Source organism: Orbicella faveolata, unplaced genomic scaffold (genome assembly GCF_042242905.1).
Source record: "Orbicella faveolata isolate gen_17 unplaced genomic scaffold, um_ofav_v1 contig_13, whole genome shotgun sequence".
Lineage (NCBI taxonomy): Eukaryota > Metazoa > Cnidaria > Anthozoa > Scleractinia > Merulinidae > Orbicella > Orbicella faveolata.
Window position 1 is genome coordinate 2,959,031 of NW_028301540.1, and position 23,220 is coordinate 2,982,250.

At 39.1% G+C, this 23,220-nt stretch overlaps 2 protein-coding genes across 5 annotated transcripts; both read left to right on the plus strand.

Moving 5' to 3' along the window:
• The first annotated feature begins 891 nt into the window (after window positions 1-891).
• On the plus strand, window positions 892-14,063 carry LOC110053881 (uncharacterized). 4 transcript variants are annotated; one of them, XM_020760191.2, is made up of 5 exons: window positions 892-1,023; window positions 4,517-4,631; window positions 10,667-11,036; window positions 11,453-11,517; window positions 12,316-14,063. In XM_020760191.2, exons 3-5 carry the CDS (start codon window positions 10,674-10,676, stop codon window positions 12,689-12,691), a joined length of 804 nt encoding a protein of 267 aa, XP_020615850.2. In that variant the 5' UTR covers window positions 892-1,023; window positions 4,517-4,631; window positions 10,667-10,673; the 3' UTR covers window positions 12,692-14,063. The 4 variants fall into 4 exon arrangements, with proteins under 4 accessions (XP_020615850.2, XP_020615851.2, XP_089140188.1 ...); XM_020760192.2 differs by lacking the exon at window positions 892-1,023 and adding an exon at window positions 3,995-4,189; XM_089284062.1 differs by lacking the exon at window positions 892-1,023 and adding an exon at window positions 4,352-4,376.
• A 1,292-nt stretch (window positions 14,064-15,355) lies between these two features.
• Window positions 15,356-19,612, plus strand: LOC110053938 (uncharacterized). The gene is made up of 5 exons (XM_020760254.2): window positions 15,356-15,935; window positions 16,084-16,136; window positions 16,627-16,747; window positions 17,479-17,727; window positions 18,798-19,612. Exons 1-5 carry the CDS (start codon window positions 15,642-15,644, stop codon window positions 18,939-18,941), a joined length of 861 nt encoding a protein of 286 aa, XP_020615913.2. The 5' UTR covers window positions 15,356-15,641; the 3' UTR covers window positions 18,942-19,612.
• Window positions 19,613-23,220: the final 3,608 nt, after the last annotated feature.

Sequence of the window (23,220 nt, forward strand, 5' to 3'; positions counted from 1 at the left end):
TGTTTATGTAACGTTGAGGTGCCTGGAAATGTGGTCAAACTCTGTCTCGAGTGTTTAATATATCTTCTCAATGGAAACAAGAACGCCGGAAGGAGAAAAAACAAACGGAAAAACAAAATTGTAAAAATCTATGCTAACTTACTACGGCAAGATGACTTTCATTGTATCTTACTTTTGAAGTATTTCACAACTGCTCCATCACTTTGGTCATCCAGAATAGCTTTACCTACGAGTGGAAGAAGATTTATGTACGTCTCCCCTAGATGCAACAAAAAAGAGAAAGGTTTAGTGAGAAAGGGAACTGTTCAAGAGGCCACGGCAGAGGGATGCAATTTTCTGAAAACCTCTAACTACCCAAAAAGCGGTATAAAGAATTTTCCTTTCCGCCTTCGTCCTATTGGTTGACAATTTGCTATTCAGTACAGTAATGTTACCTTATTTTTCTTCGAAAAGGCTTATTTCCTTGACCCCTTTGACATTCTTAAACAACACACTTTATTTACTCCATTTAGTAATTTATATATATACATTTATTTCAAATGATTTTTTGAAAAATTAAAGGTTTACCAGCTCCCTTTCATAACTAAAAAGCTCAGCTAATCAATGTTCAAGCCGATTTCATTAAAAAAAAAGAAAAACACTCTCTAGTGTGTGTCGATCAGCTTCAGTGTAAGGTGTCATTTTTCAGAACTTCTGGGCACTGATGTATTCTCATGATCACTAGCTAAAGCCTCTTCCAGGCGTTCAGTTAGTTGAGGCACGCAGCGCGAAAGTTGGCGTACCCCTTTTTTTCGCGCTGCGCCCTTTCCAGATATAGAAACAAAAACATGCCAATTCCCAATGTTTTGATTTTACATAATACACGTCACATCATCCCACAGTAATCGTAATCTGACACAGACGCACCATTCTCGTATTTCACTCGTTTACAGGACGACGGCAATCTTAAAAGTAGTTTTGAATTTTGTGCCCTGTGTTCTGGTTATTTGCCTTAGAACAACTAGAAGATTTCAACATTTCAAGGTACTGTCGACATTTCCTCTAACTTAAAGTTTAATGCGGATGAAACTCGTGCGGTATGATTCAGTCGAAACAACAGCGGAAACTGCTTTCGTAAAGCATGATGGAAAGATTTGTATTGTTTAATTTCTTTACGTTTTGAAACAAATCTACCTTAGTCATCCTAAAATATAAAACACATCGATTTGAACATTACATATTTAACGAATAGTTATCATTTTTTACTGGGTATCTTTGCAATGGCGCAAAAAGCAGTCGACGATACATTGGCGATACAATTCTCACTCTTTGACTCATTTGCTATTTACAGAATTTTGCCTACATTATAGCCTTGCTTTTACTTCAATGTCATTTCTCAGTATGTTATCTAAATTATAGCAGAACTGCGTTGTTTCAGTACTTGCTACACGCGAAGAATCACAACGTAAAGTGAATTAATTAATATTTTCTGTGCGCGCGTTTAGATTGCTTAGAAAGAAAACATGGAAAAGGCGAAGTGCATTCCCTCGTTCTTATCACCATTGACATCCCTAAATGACCACTGGAATGGGCTAAATGCCAGACGAAGGTGGATATGAGCGAGAATTACTATATCATTTGTTTTTTATTAGGTCCTGACCGCACGCGATAAAATATTTTACTTTATTTCGGAGAAAACGAACACACACGGTTATTATTTTCTCTACGATCAAGTTTCGTGTGGAGTTAGTGACAGTCACGTTTTCTTTTTCGTGGCGATAGCGATTAGTTGATGCGTTCTCAGCTAAATTGTTAAAGGTGTAGTAACCGTTCAAGATGATAGACCGAGTTTGCAATCCACTCAACAATACTATGGAGGAGTGGCTGGGGCAGAAAGAACACAAACAGAAAGCGCCTGTGCGTTTATCCCAACTCGAACACCTTGCTTAAAGCGTGCCGGCACTCCTACGACCCTTGTGACACTAAGAGAACGTCTTACAGAGAACATATTGGTGGTTATTGAGGCTGGACATGGTTCTACTATTTGCGAGCAGCGTCTCCTTCGAAATCGAAGGCCGACTCTGCTCGTACTGTATGGTTAAACAGCCTTTCAATTACTGCGGAGGCCGACCAATGTAGTGTTGGGTTGGGTGGAAAAGAGGGTTGGTGTGTTAAATTGGGGGCTTATTAAATAGGCCAATCTAAAAATGGCAAGATTCTACTTTGGCCTAGAGACTCGTGGAATAAAACAAAACAAATTGCTGATTTCTCTAACAACCTCATCACCCTGTTATTTCCCTTAGCTTTGCTGGCAGGTTAAAATGTAAATATATCGAGATAATTTTCCACTGAAAGCGCTGTTATTTATATGACCGAGAAAATTACTTCATTGTTATTGGCTGAAAGCAGGCAAATCTATAGCTAACTTTTTATTTGCTATGCAGTGCAAATAAAAGCGCGCGCATTCGACATTTTCTCGGTCGTATAATAAACGAGTTATTATTTGAAAAAAGCTAGACGAGCAATTTATGATTTCCACTACTCGTGATATTTGAAAATCTTTCAAATTGCACTTGCCTAAAAGCTCGCGCAATTTTGAGAGAATTTTTGAATATCACTCGTGGGGTAAATCTTTAATTCTACTCGCATTTATGTGATTACCTATACTAGTGTACATGTAACAGATCGGTAATTACCGTCAATACCTTGAGCACAATTTCCCGCCATTGGTTGCACGTCTTCCAAAAAGCTCACGGGTAACATTCTTTCTGACTGCCTTAATTTCGTTGTAGCTTGTTTTAATGCCGGTAGGTTCTGAAAATTCCGTGGTTCATCAAGAGATTATCCAACTTAAGATTTTCTTTCCTCTGTCCGATATAATTGGAAATGAGGTGAAAAGACGAGCGAGTCCTTGTGGTGCTACAAAAAAACCCTCCAATATCTGAAAGGAGGGTGATCTACGTCTCTCGATTCTAAAAAACATGTCACATTTCGTCGTTTTCCCAAACAATAGAGAGCTTGATTAATTTAACAGCGTTTAATTCCAAATGAAAAGACGAAAAATTAGCCGCCCCCGTTTGCGTTATCCAAAATACGCAGAACTTAGTCATTTCACGTTGTTGTTTTGCAGAGGACGGCAAAAAAATGTGCAAAGGTTTATAACGCACGTGCACAGCTAGCGTTCTGCTCATCAATTAAACCTTTTGATGGCGTTCTTGTTGCCGTTGGATAAGGCACCAGCGGTATTTTATTTGAGGTGAACAGTACCTTATGTAAGACGTAATTCTGGTTTCATCTTAGATCTTGATATTTTTCGCTTTATGTTCAAATAGCGCTATTTACAAAATAGCTGTGGCTTTATATGAATTAAAACACCAAAAACTATCATTCACAAATTAGTGTCGCATCAACTTTTTAACGGTTTATCTACTGTCCGTTAAAATTATTCTGGACTTATTTTGTTATTTATTATTCTCTCCCGCAGCCTTAGTTCTTGCGAACCGATATCTTAGTTATATTGTTGAGTTTTCTATAGAATAACATATTTAATCGCTAATACAATATTTAAATATCGACTTATCATTCTCTAGTCACTTGGTAACTTTTGTTCATATGAAGTTCTATTTTCAGTTCAAATTGAATACGTCGTTTTAATGAAAAATCTTACCCGGAGGCCAAAAATTTAATTTCAGTGTTGCGTAATGCTGTTTGCTAATCTTACTTCACTTAATTTATACTGCATTCGCCTAACCTAATTAATATTAGTTGTGCTTTCTCTCTGAAAAAGCAGTTTCTTTTCGATCAGTGTAGTTTCACTTAAGTTTTTTATCCCTCTCTTAGCGAATTGCTTGCCCTGGACGAATTTTCTAGGACTTCGTGATTTTTCCGCATTCTGGCAAGACCGACGGGTTAGAACACGCGCTGCGTGCGTAATCTTATTGGTGTTTACGTTACGCTTTGTTCAAATCAAGCGAACTTAGGGAAAACGTTACTATTTTGCAATTCAAATTAGCCTAATAATGTCAACATGTCTTGAAGCCGTTGGCCCATTAGTATAAATCGCAAAATAACGGGAAGTTTGAAAATCCAGCTGATATCCACTGTGGAAAACGTCACTTAGATTCGCCATGTGAAGTTGAAATGATTGCAAGAGAATAAGAAAGTTGTGGTAGAGATGTCTTCAAAATGGTTTATTCTCTTGCGAGAATTGGTAAGTCAAATTATCAGGCTGTTGTATGTGACGGAATTGAAACAGCTTTGGTATGAGGTTGATATTATTTTGCTTTGAAAATATCTTGCTATCGTATGCACTGTCATGTGATTTCTACCCGTGTCTAGATCTCTCCGTAGCTTTGGGGTGGAGTAAAAAAAATCGCGGCACCTCGCATTTCGTACAGGTTTTGTATGACTTAGTGAGGCTTGTAATTTTCAACGGCTTTATTAATTTTTTTAAAGCTCATTTATGTAAATACACTTGTATTTTTAGGAATAACAACACTTCTGACAATTCAACATATATTGTTTCTATTCCCAACAGATGTGGAATCAAACCTAGAAATCTTGTTCTTTTCACCTCAAACCAAGCCGGAGAAACTAAATTTTGAAGATCGAAAGCGGAATTTTGAAATCCTAGACAGTTGTCTATTAATCAGGTGAGTAAATTGAGCAGCGACGGGTTTTTTCCACTCATGATTATTTTGAACGTGGTTAATAGATGTTTTAGTCGCCCTCTATTTCAGAAACGTTTGAATTAACACAAAGTGAAATAATATTTAAAAGTAATGAAACAAAACGGTTTCACACTTAGGATTAATTAAAATGCTGAGAATTGTGTTTACTAAGTCATGTAAATAAGGAATTTTTAAATGCTGTGGGGTTTGACTTGTTTGCAGGGCTCCTTACTGAGTTCTTGATTCTTGCTTTTTTTTTCTTTTAATTCTTCACTCAAACTTCGATCTAATTAAAAGCGCAGTTTTTTCCTCTTCTTAACGAGGGAATAAGTTTTAAACCGCTCAACATGATTACCACGTATGCTCAAATAATTTCATCGTGGAGCTGTTTTCATTTTACCTAGGCCTTTTGCAGCAGCTGGCGTTATGCCACAAAAACAAAATAGGTAGTATTAATAACTAGTGAAAATTTCGAAATAAAATAGTTTGAGAAATTAAGCAGTGGGATTATTTTTCTCTGTTTTTCTGAAGTGGAGAATGGTTTGTGGGCGAAGGTTGTTCCAGTTGGATTACACTTGATGCTTTTACTTGAGACAGTTTGTGTCTGTTTACATATAATCAGCGCGAATAAAGATAATCAATCTTCTTGATAGATCTCCAAATTCTCCGAACTGAAATGAAAACAAATATAGAAAAATCAGCAAGAAGAATTGAAACTCCGAACTGAAAAATGACTTAAATATAAATGGAAAAGAACTGCGAAAGGAACCGAAAATTTCCTCCGTGCTGCGTTCGCAGCAACATTTTTCCGTGTTCGCAAAGTTGCTTTAAAACTTCCTGTTTTTGTTCTGCTTTACTTAAAGATTTCAAGGGTGAACTTGCTTTTACATTAGTTCAGCTGTGTATGCATTCTAGTTTTTTTTTTGTCCAATTTCGTCACCAATCTACGAATAGTACAGCGAGTTTTGGCCACGCGCCAGGCTCCATGTTTTGAAAAAATGGCGGGAATTTCGTTGACCGTGTAAACAAAAATAAGTTACGAACTTTATATGCTTTTCCAATTTTTCTGGTAAGCAGCAACATTTTAACGTCACTAATGGAAAGCTGGTGTATTGTTTTCGCGGGGAATAATTTTTTTTGGACAAAATTAACCTAAAGACGGTTTCCGAACCCTTTTCTTTTTCCGCGGTATACAATAAATTTCGGTGCAAAGACACTTTTTCCACAAACACTCTTTACATATTGCATCAATATAAGCAACCTACTGAATATATAAGCAAGGGAGCCTCTCAGCAGGCAGGGGGAGCCTTCTTTTCTTAACAGTGAAGTACAAAAAAAAATTCATGCTTGCCCACGTGTAACTAAATCAACCGAGCGACATCCTCGCGTACCTTATTACAGTCCGCTGTTCTTTCCACTATTGCAGCTTGCATATTAACCTGAGCCCGAAAGTAAGGCTAGGGATGTTGAGAAAGCTGCGCAGTACGTTTTCCAAGCAGAGTTCGTCTTCAATTTCCATTCCGCATCAATCTCATTCCCAAGTTGACGCGCTACGAGGATTATGACACCTAACTGTTTTATTACCTTTTTTTAAAAAAAAAACCTTTTTTCTAAATAACTCGGGCGCGGCTTAAGATTTTACTTCCATTTTTTCGGAAATGTTCAATTTTATAGCGACAAAAGTAACCCTCTCAAGGTATTGTGTAACCTTAAATGAGCGCTCTCGCTCGCTTAATAATTCAGGCCCTTACAGTAAAAGGGCCTGGAAGCAGGTTGTACGTCAGCAGTTAGCGTTGCATGTCATTCTATGACGTTCAAAAAATCCGCCAAATCGAGGAAGGGAGGTCCTAGGTACTACACTGGGACTTTTATGACGTGTATAGTTTCAAAGAAATTGAATATCATGTCAATATCTGACCTCTCCTTGCCAGAAGGATTATCATGCTCTCCTGTAGTCCAGTCCCGTAGTCCAGTCCTGTGGTCCAGTCCTGTGGTCCAGTCCTGTAGTCCAGTCGTTTAGTCCATTCCTGTAGTTCACTCCTGTAGTCCACTCTTGTTCCTAAACTTTCCCTCTTCAGCACCTATATAGAGCGGGGAGTGGGGAAGAGAGAGTAAGGTACTGGACTATTGCTCTTGCATCATCATAATTGTTTGAGGTGTCACTGTGTTCTTAAAAGGGAAATTCGCACTTCAAGTTTGATCGTGAAATTGTTAAGCAAAGTGGTTCTGGTAAATTATTTAACATTGGGCTACTTTGCGTAATAGCCCAGCAAGGCCTAGAACAGAATTAAATCAATATGATATAATTAAATAATTTACCCTCCGAAATTTCTCGAAAAAGGAGTTGTCAATAAGAACGCTTTGAAAACTTGTGGAAAGATAATCAACAAAAATACTTCTTTTTAAAATGAATGGAGTTTGTTTCCGCTCAAGGAAAATTCAAAGGAAAGATGAAATCGCCAGAAGCTAGACCAAGCTAGTCGCTAACAGATTGAAGATATTCTTTTCCGCTGTCTAAGGAGTTGTAAGTGTAGCAGTTTTTGGTTTCGCTTTTAACCTCAATTATATTCAATGGTTTTTGTATCATTTTGCGTTATAGTTTGCAGTAAGTAATATGATCTCAATAAGGAGAACTCTCGCCTTAAAATAGTATTTTAGTAAGTTTTAAAAAGGCCATATTTTTTTTATAAAGGGGAATACATGTAGCCGATGTTTAAGGCTGGAGAAAATGACTGAGTGACGATAGCGCTTTAATCCGACGGAATTCGACTCAAATCTGATGTACCATATCGTTTAGATGTTCTCCGAGCTTGGAAATCGAGTTTCTTGCAATGTAAATAAGGGCTGTGTAATATTTTTATTTTTCACTGGGGTCGGTGCGTTGAATTTCAAAATTGAATAGCAATGTAACAAAAAAAGAACTCTCTACGCAAAAAAAAAGTTGGCAGTTCGTGCGCTCCTTATGTGTAATAAAGTTCTAGTTTTGGTCCGAGTATTTTTTATAGCACCAAAAAATGTGAAATCCGATGTTACCTAGTCGCAGAATTGCATGTCTGTATTTATGAAGCGCCTCAATTCTGTTTTTAGTTGTCATTTATTTTGATATTGTGAATAAAATTCGCTTTCATGTCAAAATGACCACATATCGAGATTAATCTCCGAATGTAAGCAAAACCGTTCGGGCTTAAAATGTTTTTAATTGTACAGTGCCCCAAATTCTGATGACTTCTCTTTATCTAAAAAATCTTTGACTTTTTAACAAAGAAGAAACGCACACACAAATTGTTCTTGTTACTCCGCGAAGGAATCTTGTAAATTCAGACCAACATGTCTTTACAGCGATGATCAGTTTGAAAGATGAAGTGAAGCTAGTCGGGGTTCAAAACATGTTTAATTAGCGTTTATAATTTCGCTGTAAGTGTTCCCACTTTTATACCTTAATAAATTGACCACAAAGAAAAAGTACTAAAAGTTAATTTGCTTTGAATCAGTAATAAGTTTTTTCCCGGGTCCGACCAAACGCTGCTTCAGTGGTGTGGTTTGAAACACGATGAATTAACTGCTGCAGAAAACCTGAGCGGCAAAACAGATCAATCAGTTCGTTCGGCAATTTGGTTTTGTGCAGCAATGATGTGGCGGTATTTATTGGGCGGCAAATAATCAGTTTTTAGCAATGCGGCACCTTCTTAGTCGCAGAACCTACTGAAGATTTTCTTCAAATTTAAGCATCTCTTTAATTTATAATCGATTTGGGTTATGTCGTACCTGTATTAAATTTTATTACAAGAGAGTAGTTCGGCGCCGGCTTCACAGTGTTGTTAGTTTAGATACACTCTCCCTTCTAATCTGACGGATACAAATTGCAAGATAACGTGCGAGAAAACCTTTATTTATTACCTTGCTTAAGTAGGACGATTATCTTTATGCGTCAAATGCATTTTTAGGTTGGAACTTTTGTATCTTTAAGAACACGACTGAAAAGTTGATTTCCACTGAATCAATAATGATTTTTTTTCTTGCACTATTGGGTACAGTTGAATTGAAAATACATTCCAAATAGCAAGAATTGTTGTATGTGATAAACATTGAACGTTTGAAGAGTAATTTTTTTCACTGGACAAAATAGTCTTGTCTCTATCAATGCGACATGTTGAATATAGTTTTAACTTTTGCCTTGAAATCAAATACATACAAGGTGTTAAAAGTTAATTACATTTGAATCGAAAATTACCTACTAACCGTATTGTTTTAGCTAAATTTGAATTGGCAATGCAATAAAAGTAATGAGAAATTTGCATGTGTAAGCTGTCTGCATTCTGAGTTCGTTCGAGAAGTGACTGAGTTCAGCGAAATTTATCTAACTCCTCAAAAGTCTCTGAGAGAACAAGACTTCAAGAATTTTAGCTTTGTCTCCCCTCATTTGAAACTGAACGATAGCACTTGCTCAGTTAAACAATACACTGAGTGGGAATTATAAATTATAATAACAACAACCTTTTCCTCGAATTATAAATTGTTAACTGATTCACATTGAACCAATAAATATGTATAGTAGTATTGACTTAGCTGCAATTAAATTGCCTCTATTAGAAGCTAATAGAAATAGCAAGGTTTGTTGTCTGTTCCCTGAGAGATCTTCGCTGAAGTGGCTTGAAAACAAAATGTTGTGAGCAAGGTTAGTTTTTGTACAACCGACAATCAGTTACTCTTTTACAATGCTAAGAGTGCCATAACATTTTAAATTCACACCCCTTTCCATTCTCCACTCTCAATGACAATTAATTTCAGAGCAGAATTCTCGACTGAGCCGCCGCTAAAGTAATTTGAACTTAGTACAGTAGGGCCGGTGTAAGTTCTTTTCAGTCTATCCTCAAAATGGCATATTCAATCGATTTCAACGACTGAATTAATATAAATGCTCTTTTATACAGGAAACTGCATTTGCTTGCCACGTCTTCTGTTTGATCAGTTGTACGCAAATTAAACTTACATTTTAAAATGAGTTGAAACCTAAAAATGAAGCTCAAAGCTTAAATTTCGTTGGAAGGTAATTGCGACGAATTTCTGTATGATTTATCACTTCCCTAGTTTTCTTGGCATTTTTAAACATGTTCTCCAGGTTCCTTCTCTTATAACTCAATTGTTGTAGGGTAATAAGCGATATCTAATCGAGAAATAAAGATACGGTCCACTTTTATTCAGATTCACAGAATGTAACAGTGATTTTAGAGAGTTTAAGTAACTACGACGGTGACGCCGAAGATAACGTCGTGTAAAAAAATTAATTTATATTTTACCTACGAATCTCTCTATTAAGTTTGTTTCTCTCTGTCAAAACTATCTCAAAACTGAACATGGAACACAGTGTTAGATTTGAAATATAAATTTTAATTTTTTTTCGTCGTGGTTTACGTTCTCCAGGCAACGCAGAATTTGGTCACTTCACGTTGTTAGGGAGCTTAAACTTGGTCATTTTACATTCTTGTTTTGCAAAGGACAGCCAAGAAATGTACACAGCTTTATAACGCACGTGCACAGCTATTGTTTTGCTCACTCAACTTTTTGTTTAGTGACGTTCCCCGCCGTTGCCGTTGCTGTTGTAGTTTTCTTAAATTCCCTTGTATGTGATTGGGTTGGTCAGTGGCGTTGTGATACCGCCTAACCAGGTACGAATTCACTGGACTAAATCATAGTTTGAAATGCATTTACTAACTTTGGAGCAAAACCTTGTTTTGTAGTGAAGCGTTCAAGTATATTGTCTCAAAAAATTGTTAACTTGAACAAACCTCTGTGGGTTTCGACTACAGCAAGTTACCTAGCAACCGTGCTACCCAAGTAACGATGACAGCTGGCTCTTTCATCTTCAGTGGTCAGGTTTCGTTCGAGAACTGTGCTTAGTAAACAAGACGTCAGGGAAGCAGAGACAAGGAGATTTCATTCGTATTTGAGTTTGAATAATCAGGCCTTAAAATTGATCCCTAACGTGCTGAGACGTTGTTTTACAATATTTCTTTCAGCTGAAAAATGCAAGGATATGTGGTGGCTGCGTCCGTTATAGCGGGTGGGTGTGTCTTCGCGGTCCTCGCCTATTTAGCGTTACGAATCTTCAAGAAAAACGCAGGACGAAACAACAGCGACGCGGAAACAACAGGATTGTGTCCTCCGAGAATAATACTTACATCAGACAGTCCTGGACAATCTAAAAGGAGACTATACTCGCCAGCAAGAGAGAGGGCTGCGTCGAAAGACAGAGAGGAAAAACTGGCTAAAATAAAAAAGAAAGAGAAACGAAGAGAGATAAAAAGTTTGTGGCTTCCGAAAAAGAAGACAAGCTTGCCTATGATGCAGGCTACAATGGTTCAACCTGCAGTTCCGGAACAACACAAGGTTTGTAAGCTGTTCTATAACCGCGATTCGTTGACGTAAAGCTGCTTCTTCCTCGCGTGATCCAAGGACGAGCGCGAAATGGATTCTCCGGACTTAGATGGATCGTGGCTTCCCGTTAAGCAGATTTTTAGACCACTGTTAAGGAAACAGGAATTTTTTTTTCGCCAAACCGCGTATTTACTATTTGTTTTTTATTAAGATTTTTTATTAACGGACTAACCGAGAACATTTCAAAGAAAAAAATTGAATACTGAGGCTATCGTTCATTTAAGGCGATAGAGTTATTTGACATTGTTTCTCTTTGCAGACAAAGATAAAATTTACAGATCCTAACCACATTATATTACTGCTTAAAATTTATATCAGAGTTAAAAAGGTGAAGTTTGTGTTGAGTTCTTTTGTTTGATTTGCACCAGGAACAAGGTGGAAGGGGCCGATTAACTTTCACACTTCATTATCACTACCAGTATGCATCCAAGTCGTAAGTTGATTTCATTGTTGTTGCGATAATGGAACGACTGCAGTTGGTGAGAAAAGTACGGAATATTTTCTTAATTTAGAAAAATAAACCACATCAAAAAACGTATGTTTTAGCGTGATGTGGAGATGCTACAAACACATCTAGGCATAGAAAATCCATCAATACTGGCTTGCTTTTGTAGAACAGTACTGGACAATAGACTAGAACAAACTGCAAAGTGAGCATTACTAACGATAGCAAAGATGGGCATGGATTACACTTATATATGAACTAACTCGAAAACGGAGACAGAAATCATAGCTAGAAAACAAGAAACCCGACAGTAATGGTTTGATTTTGTAGAACAGTACTAGACAAATGACAGGATTATATTACAAAGTGAAGATGAATAATTAAGGGTGGTAAGGGTGAAAATGGAGTAAATATGAACAACATCATATTAAACTGACGAGAGGCTGGTTTGAAATTAAGGTCGGATCACCCTTGAAAGTAATAGTTTACAAGTAACCCAGACTACGAGTGGTCTCTCTTTTGCTTGGTCCGTCTTGCGTGACGCAAAAGACTGAAAACAGCCCCCAAAAAATTTCCGCGCCCCAGGATTTCGCGCGGCCGTTTTTTCCTCGAAGTTTATTGATAGTCACTCTCGACGGACTGAGCGAAAGAGGGACTACTCGTAGTCTACAAGTAACCGTTCTAAAATGTGTAATTTCTTTTAGCCATAGCTTTCTGTAACGTGGTGTGAGTTCTTAAAGACCATGGACAATGTAAAGCGATTTTTACTACTTGTTATCCTCCTAGATCTGTGCTGCTAGTTAAGCTGATCAGTGCCCAGGACCTACCGCCAAAAGATGACGAGGAGTTCCTGGACGTGTTTGTCAAAACTCAACTCGTGCCAAGCCGCAAACGAGTTTACATTTCAAAAGTGCACCGAGAAAGCTCGAATCCACTGTTTAACGAGGCTTACGAATTTGACATCGAGTATCAAGAACTGCAACAACAGAAGCTGCTGTTTCAAATCCTTGACTATGACTGCATGTCTCGATACAAGCCTGTTGGCGAGGTCAGCGTTCTTTTGGCAGAATTGGGTACACATGGATTTAACATTTTAAGAGAGGTATCTCTGTGTGTCTATATTTCTAGGCCTCGGAGAAAATCAACGGCCAGCGTCTATTGAGGTCTGTTTATCTTTCACGTGAAACATTTTTATTTGTGCGCGTGGCTGAATCTTTAAACGACTACAAAATAACTCAGAGAGTGTTCCAACATCAATAAAGTAGAAATATATGGACCCAGTAGCACGCAAGTGAGGGAGTCTGTTTGAGAGAATTTGACTATTATCACTGTGGTTTTGCGGAAACGTTCTGGTTCTACTCAGTTCAGGGACGACTACACCACAATGTAAATACATGTATATTTGTAATATCCTGCTTGTTTTCAGGTTTTTTTCTGTCAGATATCTAGGTGCAGGTTTACCTTATATATGTATATACGAAAGCGATTTTCCAGCGACTATCTTGAACGTGAAATTAAAGAAATGAGCCTGTCGTCAGGCCTGCCTTTGTGCAATAAGCCAATCAGAATTCAAGTGACGAATAACAGGCAAAAGCGCCGGAAACTCCTGTCATCGGCCGCGGCTGCAAGTCGAGTGCACCCGATTGGCCGGAAAAGACTTTTGTTCTGTCACGTCAGAGCACATTGCGTCTTTTCGAACCATAGCTAATTAGTAAAAATTTATTTTTGTTATAAGAGCACTATTTGAGAGTTGTTGGTTAGCCTTTGTTTTAGCAAAGTTTGCATGAAAGGAATTAAGGATTTAAAGTCTCAGGCAGTACCAGTGGGTATTTCGTTCTGCACAGTGCAGAGTCTTTATAAGAGCCAAAAATGAAACCATGATTGTTTCTGCAAGCCACGGGAAAATCGCTTTTTAACTTACGATACATCATAATATCAAGTTGTAGATATTTTCACACAAATACACCAAAAATAGATTGAAAAGGGACACAATCATAAATTGTATAATTGTTAGAGAAAAAATTTAAGCCGCATCCACATGTATCCGGATATTTTGAAGACGGAGATTTCTTTCTCCGTTTTAGCCTTCCCTCCACACGTAAACGGCGTTTTCGAGCACCGTAAACATAAATTTTTGAGAAAAATGCTCTCCAGAGTGGAGAACAAGGGCTATAAAACGATTGACCAGAAGGCCTGCTACACCACGTAGATAAGTTCTGGGTCACGCCAGGACAAACATGTGCACGTGGGATAACTTTGTTGACCAAATTGCTAGCAACGCGCAAGCTTTATAAATATAAAGTCGCTATCGTATTTCCATCGTTGTAGCCTTTTCGTGTGGACGGGCGAAAACATTCCAACGGTGGACGCGTATTTTTTTTTTTTTTGAAAACGGAGAAAAAAATCTCCGTTTTAAGAAATATCCCGGTACGTGTGGACTCAAAATATTTCGCGCGTAAAACGCGCTTGAGTTGTGAACAATTATCGAAGTTCTGTTATTTTTGTTAAATAAAATGATGCGATCCAACGAAAAACCTGGTGTCTAATTATAAGGGACTGAATTAGGTCGAATTAGGATCATTGTGTAAAACTGCAATTGGCGCAAAACACTCACGCATAATTTAACCAATGAGATTTGCGCGCACGTCAGATGTACACGTGCAAACTTGTAAAAACTTCATTCCTGTGTAGATGACCACGTTGTTGGACAAATAACTCTCTGTAGAATTTCACCTTTCGATGATGGAATTTTTCTGGTGTCGGCCGTGAAATTCTTTTATTGGAAATCACAGGTTAGTGAGAAGTGTTTTGTATAACAATTGTTTTCTGTATTATTTGGCCTTTGCGAAAGCATTTGCCGCAAGTGGTTGCATTGTACGCCATCGAATTGCTTGTCGCGATAAATGATATTTTAAATTTGCGCTTATTTTTTTGCTTAAAACCACGTACAGTTTTCGTTACTGAACTAGGGGACGCTTCTCCTCTCCCTACAACCTGAAGAAATAAGAAACTACACACAATTATTTCTCGATAATTCTTAAATTCAGAACTGATGTTGCCAGGGATGCATGAGATTAATTCTGCCCAAAAATGTTTTTAAAAAGTCCACTGTAGCTGCTTATGTAGAAAATAATCTTTTTCAACTTTTAACGCTTTGTGGCTTTATTTACATGCGTTGCAATTGTGCTTGAATGCGCAAAGCTTGTGATTGACAAAAGGTTACTCGTGATATGATTAAAACTGGACTTGGCCAATAATTTGACGTCCGTGCGTGGTCTAAAGTTGCTGATGTAAGGTTTCTTTGCATATTGCGTTTTAATATGAATTTCCTCTATTGGTGTTCACATTTTTCCTCGCGAAACCCCCCTCCTTTACCCCTGTTACATGCTTCTTATTTCATGACAAACGGACTTCGTTTCACTTGACCATTGCCATTCGCGATCTCGTTCCCAAGGTCCTCTCGAGAGAGGAAGAGAAAGGACGCTGGGAACGAGGTTTCGTCGTTCGTGCCATTTAGGTCCCGTCCACACTAAGGCTCCGTTCACACTACGCCGAAGAAATGTGAAAACGTAGCTTAATTTCTACGCGCGGTTAAGACTACCGTCCACACTATTCCGTCACGGAAACGGAGCTTTTCCGAAAACGCTCTTCAAACCGGAGGAATTCAGTTGAAAACGCTTGCCACGCGCCTTAGTGTGAACGGAAAAAATTGAAAACGGAGCTTTTCGAAAAAGGTGACACCACGATAATCATGCGATTTCACTGCCCGAGGTTTTCTCAAACACAAATCCAAAATGAACGGTTATTATTGCGTTTTCAAATTTCTCCAGCCAAGTGTGGACGGAAAACATTTGATGCGTTTTCAGAGTGAAACTTCCGTTTTCAATTTTCACCGGCGTAATGTGGAAGAAAGTTTTGATCCGATTACAATTGCGAGATGGAGTACTACTGCGACTTTTCAAACACAGTGCTAATTCTTTCGGTCACCACATTTCGCGCCAATCCTTGTATTCGAACGTAGGGTTATTTAAAATTCCCTGTTATTTTGTTGCCACTAGATTCTCACATTTCTAAGGCCAAGGCAGCACCGTAGCTACCAGTCTCCTGTCCGGATGACGACTACGGCGGTCGCTTATGTCATCCCTTTTATAGTGCTGTTCTTACTGTTGAGTGGCTTAGCATCTAGTGTCCTCATCTGGAGGAGACTCCTGGGACGATTTCGGAAAAAGCGTCGCCGAGAACCGACTTCAGCTGAGCTAAGGCAGAGTGGTATTCCTGTGATTGAGAGCACTCCATTTTGGGTTCCCGGCAGAGTAGGAGAACTTATCGACATTGAGATACAGCCCTCGCCACACCTCGCGATGCCAATCACCTTTTCTACACCAAAACCACGAGGTGGCAAAGTGGTGCGTAATTAGTATACCAGTCAGGTGCAATCGAGAAAATATTGTGGCAGCAACATAGTACTAAGGAATGAATCAAATGACGTTATGATTTCTTCATCAGTGTTCAGTAACGCGGTAGAGTTTACGACAATCCCACTTTTTTTTGTAGGATCAAGATCAAATCCCAAAGCTCAAGTTTTCAGTTCAGTATCACAAAGCTAGGTAAGTTGTTGCGTTCTTTCTTTATTGTTATCGATCGTGATTTGATTCGCATGACTTTCCCGCGCCTGCCGAATGTCACGGCTTCCCGCGCTTTCCCGCCGTGTTTTCCCGCGCTTTCCGCGTGTGCTTCAAAGTTTGCGATCTGATTGGCTAACTTCTCTTTTTCCACTTAACTGAAGTGATTTCCTTTGGTTACTCAATATTTAACGAGTGTGTGTTGGATATGAGATGGTAGATAGCCAATGAGGCGCATACAGCGCCGAGTTCGCGATAATCATCTAATATCCAACAAGCGCGAGTGGAATAAGTGTTTTATTAAAAAACGTACGCAAAATATGGAAAACTAAACTAAAATAAAAATAAAAACGCCCAAATTACCCGCACACTTACCACATTTGTAGAACATGGTATAATGGCTCATGCATGATGGATAAGCCAATGAAAACTATTGATTTGCATTATCTAATGATCCAGTATATATTATTAACAGCGGCTTCCTGGAAATTCAACTGCTGGAGACAGAGAACCTTTATGAGGGCAGTCTGGAAGCGGAGTTCGTCGAAGATGATTCCTCGGTGTTCCTGTTTGCCAACGTTCAACTTACTCAGCAGGTTAGAGAGGGGTGAATTGTGGATATCCCATTAGAGGGATCTGAGAATTCCACATCCCATTAATTCAATAGGCTCTTTGCACGATCCGATCACATGGTACGGAATTAATTATGCTGGGACGCAAGTTATACAGTGGGACTTCCAAACAAAGGAACTCGTACCAGTCCAGCCCGACTTTCCTTTGTTTTGAAAGTCCCACTGTGTAACTTGCGTCCCAGCATAATTAATTCCGTACCATGTGACCGGCTCGTGCAAAGGGCTTATTGCAAAAACTAACGATTTTTCTACTCGATATCCCGTATTATTATTTTCCCCCCAAAGATCCTGTATTCCGTTAATTTTTTTACCTAAATATCCCGTATGCCCGAAAATCTCTAATAGGGCCTCAATTACATCAGTGCTTGGTATTTGCAGATGGTTGTAAAAGTTCAAAGAGCTTCGTCACAAAAAGTGCAGATTTTGAAGGGAACAAATTTTCACGGTTTGCCATTCGTGATCCAACTAAAAGTGGTCTTCCTTGGGTTAAACAATTTTTTTGTTTACCTTCATATTGTTTGCTGTTTTTTTTTTTTGTGCTTCTGAGGGTCCTTTTTCACGATTTTTAAATGCGGATAAAAAAGTGTCCGAAAATAAAACCGTCCAAACTATTTACAGTACAGTATAAAACTTTTTTAAAAAAAAAAACTCCAATAACGTTTTTAAAGAAGAATTTGATCATTTTTGTTCTTCAGGAGAAGGCAAAACAGCGGTTACGCTTGATGTCTCGCCGCCGGCGCCGTCGACACAGGTCATTTGAGATTGAGATGGACTATGAAGAACTAACAGTGCGGACATTGCAGTTTTGCGTCATGGGGTATGACGCGTACTCGAGACAGAAGGTCATCGGTGATGTGTTACTGCCACTTGCTGAACTTGCAAACCAGGGAATTGATATTACTAGGGAACTCGTCATGTGGAGGGACATACAGACCCGTCAACCGGTAAATAACAAAACTAAAAAGGCAACGAGAAAGGTCGCCAAACAAAAGACGACCAGGGGCCCGTTTCTCGAAAGCCCCGGAAACGTTTCGGTCCCGAAAAGCCATTTTAAGTTGATCGGTATTTTTTAAAGACAGAATGGTGTATACGCCTGAAACTCCTTGTACGGAATGGAACCTCTGCTTATACTAAGAATATGCGAAAAGAACAGCTCTGTAATCATAAGGTTTGAGGTTTTGCTACGGCTTTTCGGGTGCGAAAACTTTTCAGGACCTTCGAAAAACGTGCCCCTGACTCCAGTTGTTGAAAGGCTGGATAACGCTATCTAGCGGATGATTGTTAACAAAGCAAACCAGGCTATCTGCTGGATAGCGATTTATCCGTGTCGGTGGATTGTGTTATCCACCTTTAGAACAACCGAGCAAGTTCAATAACTTTGCACGTTCGTTTTCCATCTTGGTACATTTCCTGGCCGTCCTCTGCGAAATTAGATTCTACAAGGACGTGATTGAGTGCTACAATCGAAAGGTCTCTGATGACGTAAAATGGCCAAATTTGTTTCGTTAGCCTCGACGATTCGATTTTCGATTCGGTTCTCTGTTTGATCTCCAGGCTCTCTCTTCTTTGCCTACCTTGTCGCTGAGAAGAGGAGCTCTCCTCAACGACAAAGGAGGCACAGGAGAGAGAGCCTGGGATCAAGGTTGCTGTTTCGTTTGAATAAACGTGATCCACAACAGTAAATTTTTTATGTTTGAAGTTGAATTTCTCTGGGCATTCAGGTACTGAGCAGGACAGAGAGACACGTTGAAAAATAAATAAATAAATGAATAAATAAATAGATAAAAGCGAGATTCTTGATTACAAATGGCAGAAAAGACCACGATAAACTAGTTGTGAAAACATCGAAATAAAAGCCTATTTCAGAGTCCTTCAGGCTTTCAGATATAAAAACAAACAGCAAAAAGCCTTTTAGATCTTTGTTCCACTAAAACCATTGCGAAACAATTATTTTCGTGTTAGAATATGGTGTTCTGATTTCTTCATTTTCCTCGCCTGTTTTGTTATATTTTAGCACTCATCATTATTACGTGAAAGAATGGCAGCTGCGGGTCCGGATCTGTCTACCATACAGCCCTCTCGTTCACAGGAAGAGTGTCAGGCTGAGCCTGCGAAGGACAGCGGCCAACCAACGGAAACTGAGTGCTATGCTTCCTGAACAAAACCACGATAACAGCTTTCCCGCCAGAGGAAACCTGGGGCCTATCGACCTGACAATGCTCAAATTATTGTTACAGTTTCAATCGCATGATTCTACCAACATAAAGGGCATGAACCTTTAAAAGACAAGTGCTAGTAAAACCAAAAAGAAAAAAGAGGTCAAAGAGCCGGGATGGGTAACAAATTCAAAAGTTTACTTAGAAGGCTCTATGAAGTGAGTTTGCGTGAATACAAGTCTAAAATCACTCACCCTCTAGACAGCTTCCTTCGCATCTATTAATTGGCCGTCACACAACATCGTTTCTTATTCGAACGAACTTTCTTCGTCCCGACACTCGTCAAGCTGGCAACCGTAGAGAATCCAATCCATCCCAACAGTGGGAAGAAATCTGGATGTAAATTAAGCCGAGAACTATTTTTTTCCACTTGATAAATTAAGTTTTATAACTTTTTAAAGATCTGGGTGACACCAACGTGTTTGCAATAACATGGCTGCACTGTTATGTTTAAAAAAAGGAAAACAAGTTAGTTTTTCATGTACTTACTCGGCCACGTCGTTCAGTCCCTGATTTCTCCCTCCCCTCCCTTCATGAGAGATGAGCCCGGCAGATTTCAGGCTAACTTGCATGCGCATGCTCAGGACGCGGCCATTTCCTCTCTCCCCCAAAACAGGGGAAAAACATATATGACAAAACATTATGAACCGCGCACACCTAGTGACCGTCTATATCAATTACAGGGAGAAACAACTGAACAAACGTCAAAAATCTTACCTACAATCATGGACAGAAGTGTTGACACGTTTGAGCAAACCAAGCGCTTTCTATCGTCGTCCTTCCGTAATTGAAAAAAAAATTTTGTCGATAGTTAAATCCCCCATCCCCTTTTTCAATGTTGAAATACGCTCCGTGGACACTGTCACGTGGTTAAAACATTGAAAAAGGGAGAGGGGGTGAAATGTGGAAATTGGAGACTGAAAAACTCGCGTGTTCAACGAAACAGGTTTTTTTTCGGGGAGTGCCTCAACTGCTTTTGTCCATGATTGCAGCCCTTATCTGCTAAAAGCCAACAGCATGCAGTGATCATCAGCTACTACAGTACCTTCAGATAGCGTACTTCATGATGAAATCGGTGAAAAGTCGTTCTTTGTTCTTACTTATTCTCTTGAGCTCAAATAACTGGTATTTCACGCGTATACAACGCCGTCCATAGAAAACAACTGACAGCAAATTTATTTGTTATCAATTGGCCATGTGTGGTTAGACTGGTTGGGTTAAATTCTCGAAGAGTGCTTCGGAGTTAGGAGTTCGGCCTCCATGCGCGCGCGTACACACCACACTCTGATTGGCTCGCTTTGAGCATGCGCGTGCAAGTTATCCTGCACTTTCTCATCTCCCGCAGTCAACCCCTATATAGCTATAGAGCAGAGAATGGAGAGTCAGGGCGCTTTCCATTCGACCAAAAATTCCGGTGGGAATTTCCCGAAATTTCCATTGGCGAATGGTACAGACTTTTCCAGTGTGGAAAACGACAAGCCGCACAGTTTTGTTCGCTTGGAATTTTTCAATGACTTCGAGGTTTAAATCGCAGATATAGACGTAAACAGAATACTAATATGTCGACATCGTGACTTTTTATAGACCACAACAGCAGGGACCTTATACCAACCACAACGGCAGCGAAAAAGTCGCAAAACAAAGGGTTTAATGAGTCGTACAATGGTTCTGCACGCGTTATAACTCTTTGTACATATCCTAGCCAGCCTACGTAAAACAAACAAGTACACTACGGGGGCATTAAACGACAAGCCGCGCAATTTTGTTCGCTTGGAATTTTTCAATGACTTCGAGGTTTAAATCGCAAATATAGAAGCAAACAGAACACTAATATGTCGACATCGTGACTTTTTATAGACCACAACAGCGCGCAGCGAAAACGTCGCAAAACAAAGGGTTTAATGAGCGTTATAAATCTTACATTTCTTAGCCAAGCTATGCAAAACAAACGAGTACACCACAGGGGCATTATTTTTAAAAAACGCTTTCTTCACGAATTAAGCTGTAGCTAGTATTTATCGACATATAAGTGGAAAGATTGTAAAGTATTTCAATTTTCGAATACCCGTCGTCGTCATCCTTGCGTGAGATGTCAACTCGCTGTCATCGCGGCTAAAAGAACTAGCGCTGATGAATAGGAAATAGCGAATTTGCATAATTTCCGAAAAAGAGGACAACCTCGTGAGGTATACCCAAATTTTCGAACATATTTTTCTGGAAATTTCTGTTCCATTTGATTTTCATCCCGGCATTTCCAGAATTTTCGGTTGAATGGTCCGCTTTTCGGAAATTCAACAATTTCCGGATTTTCTGGAACTTTTCCCTGGAAATTTCCGTGCCATTTGTCCCCGTTTCGAAAATTTCGGAATTTTTGGTCGAATGGAAAGCGTCCCCAGCCTCCATAAGAGAAAAACACACAATTTGCATTACTTATTATCCTGTATACGACATGAAGGACGCCGTGTTGAAAATGTTTATGTTTAGTAGCATATATATGCCCCTGACGATTTACATTGATTTCTACCATTTCACAGGGGCCGCTACTTTTTGCCAGTTCAAATTAAAAATATCACTATTAATCATTGATGCATTTGTTGCAAAGAGGTGTAAAGTTGGACTCATCAGGTGGAATGGGGGGGGGGGGGGGGAGGGCTTAGCCAATAGGCCTTCTCTATCCGAGAGAGAACCAAATCATTCTTTGTGGTAAGTTTTTTCTCTCCTTGGTGACCCGTAAAATTGCGCTCCTTTCGCTCATGTAGGGAAAATTCGCGGGCTCTGAGGACGCAATAAGCAAAGAATACCAGGCAAGAGCTGACCAAAAGGGTTAGGAGAGGAGGACGGGGAGGGGGGGTAGGTCGTGATCCTGTTTCACGCACGATTTTAGCAAAATTCACGCGTCACATATACTTTAATTTACGAATCACGTATTTCTTTAAAAGAAAAAATAAAAGAAAAAGTGTCTTTTGACGCGTCATACATTAATTTTTGCCCTGATCACGTGTCATCCTTTGTCCCCCTCGGGTTTATCCTCGATTCTCTGTTTCAAACAGTGTTGTTGAGAATCCCTTTCCGATTTCCGTAATTCTCTCCCTACTCGAAAGTGCTCTACTTGTAAAACACTTCAGAATCAGACGAGCTCTCTTCATTCTCCCCATATACGCGGCAGATTTGACTACATAGTTCAACTTTGTCGCGTGCAGCACAGCTTGCTAAAACCGGAAATCCTTCCTTTAGACTATAGTCTTCTTACGCAAATAAATTAAATTATATTCACGAAAAAAGTCTTTCTAAAATCGCGAATATTGCTTTGCTATGTTTCGGACAAACTATCTCTGAACGTCCGGCGAAGCAAACCTCAGCGCCCCATATAATCTAACCAACCTTTTAATATATGACCACTGACATTTTTTTTTTTTTATAAAAATATGGAATTCAGTCTAAATCAGTGTTAAGTTGGGAACAAACCCAACACGTTTATACAAAGCGGCCTGGTTAAACTGGTTTACTCCCTTCGCGCTAAGTAGGGGTGGTTCAGCCGGAAATCAAGGATCAAATAATTGAAACAACAACTTTATCCCTACTAAACTTCCCTTTGGATCATAACTTCAGACGCGTGACTCCTGATTCGCGACAAAGCTTTATATCACGCATTCTCTAAGAGGCACCGCAAGTCACGCTTTGAACAAATTTGAGGTAACTTGAAATATGAAACCGGCACGTACAGAATAATAAAATGAGAGCATCGTTCAGAAACGTGCTAAAACAAGTTTTCCCACAATAGATCTTTCTCCTTATTTGTTAGGTTTAGAAATATATGAGATTTACGTTTTCAAGCAGTTATGTGTGATTAATTTGAGCAGTGTACCAGCGCCCGCAGAGCAGGAAGAAAAATGAATGAATGAAAAAAAAAATATATATATATATATAACAAATACAATTTTGAAAACAATAGGAATTGCATAGTATGCGCTATCTACAAAATATTTTTACCTTTGGCAAACAATTTTCAACCGAAAAATAATAAACATCTACCAAGGGAATGGCAGTATGTCTATTTTGCTATTTTTAATCGGTCTGATCAATTTCTACCACGGCATTCAAATTTACTACATGTGCGCCCGTTTTATTGGACCATTTGCCTTATTTTGCTTACCTATCTCAAAGGAAATTGACTTAGCCTGGGCAAAATTTGCATTTCCAAAAAGACAGGGTTCTTTTCTT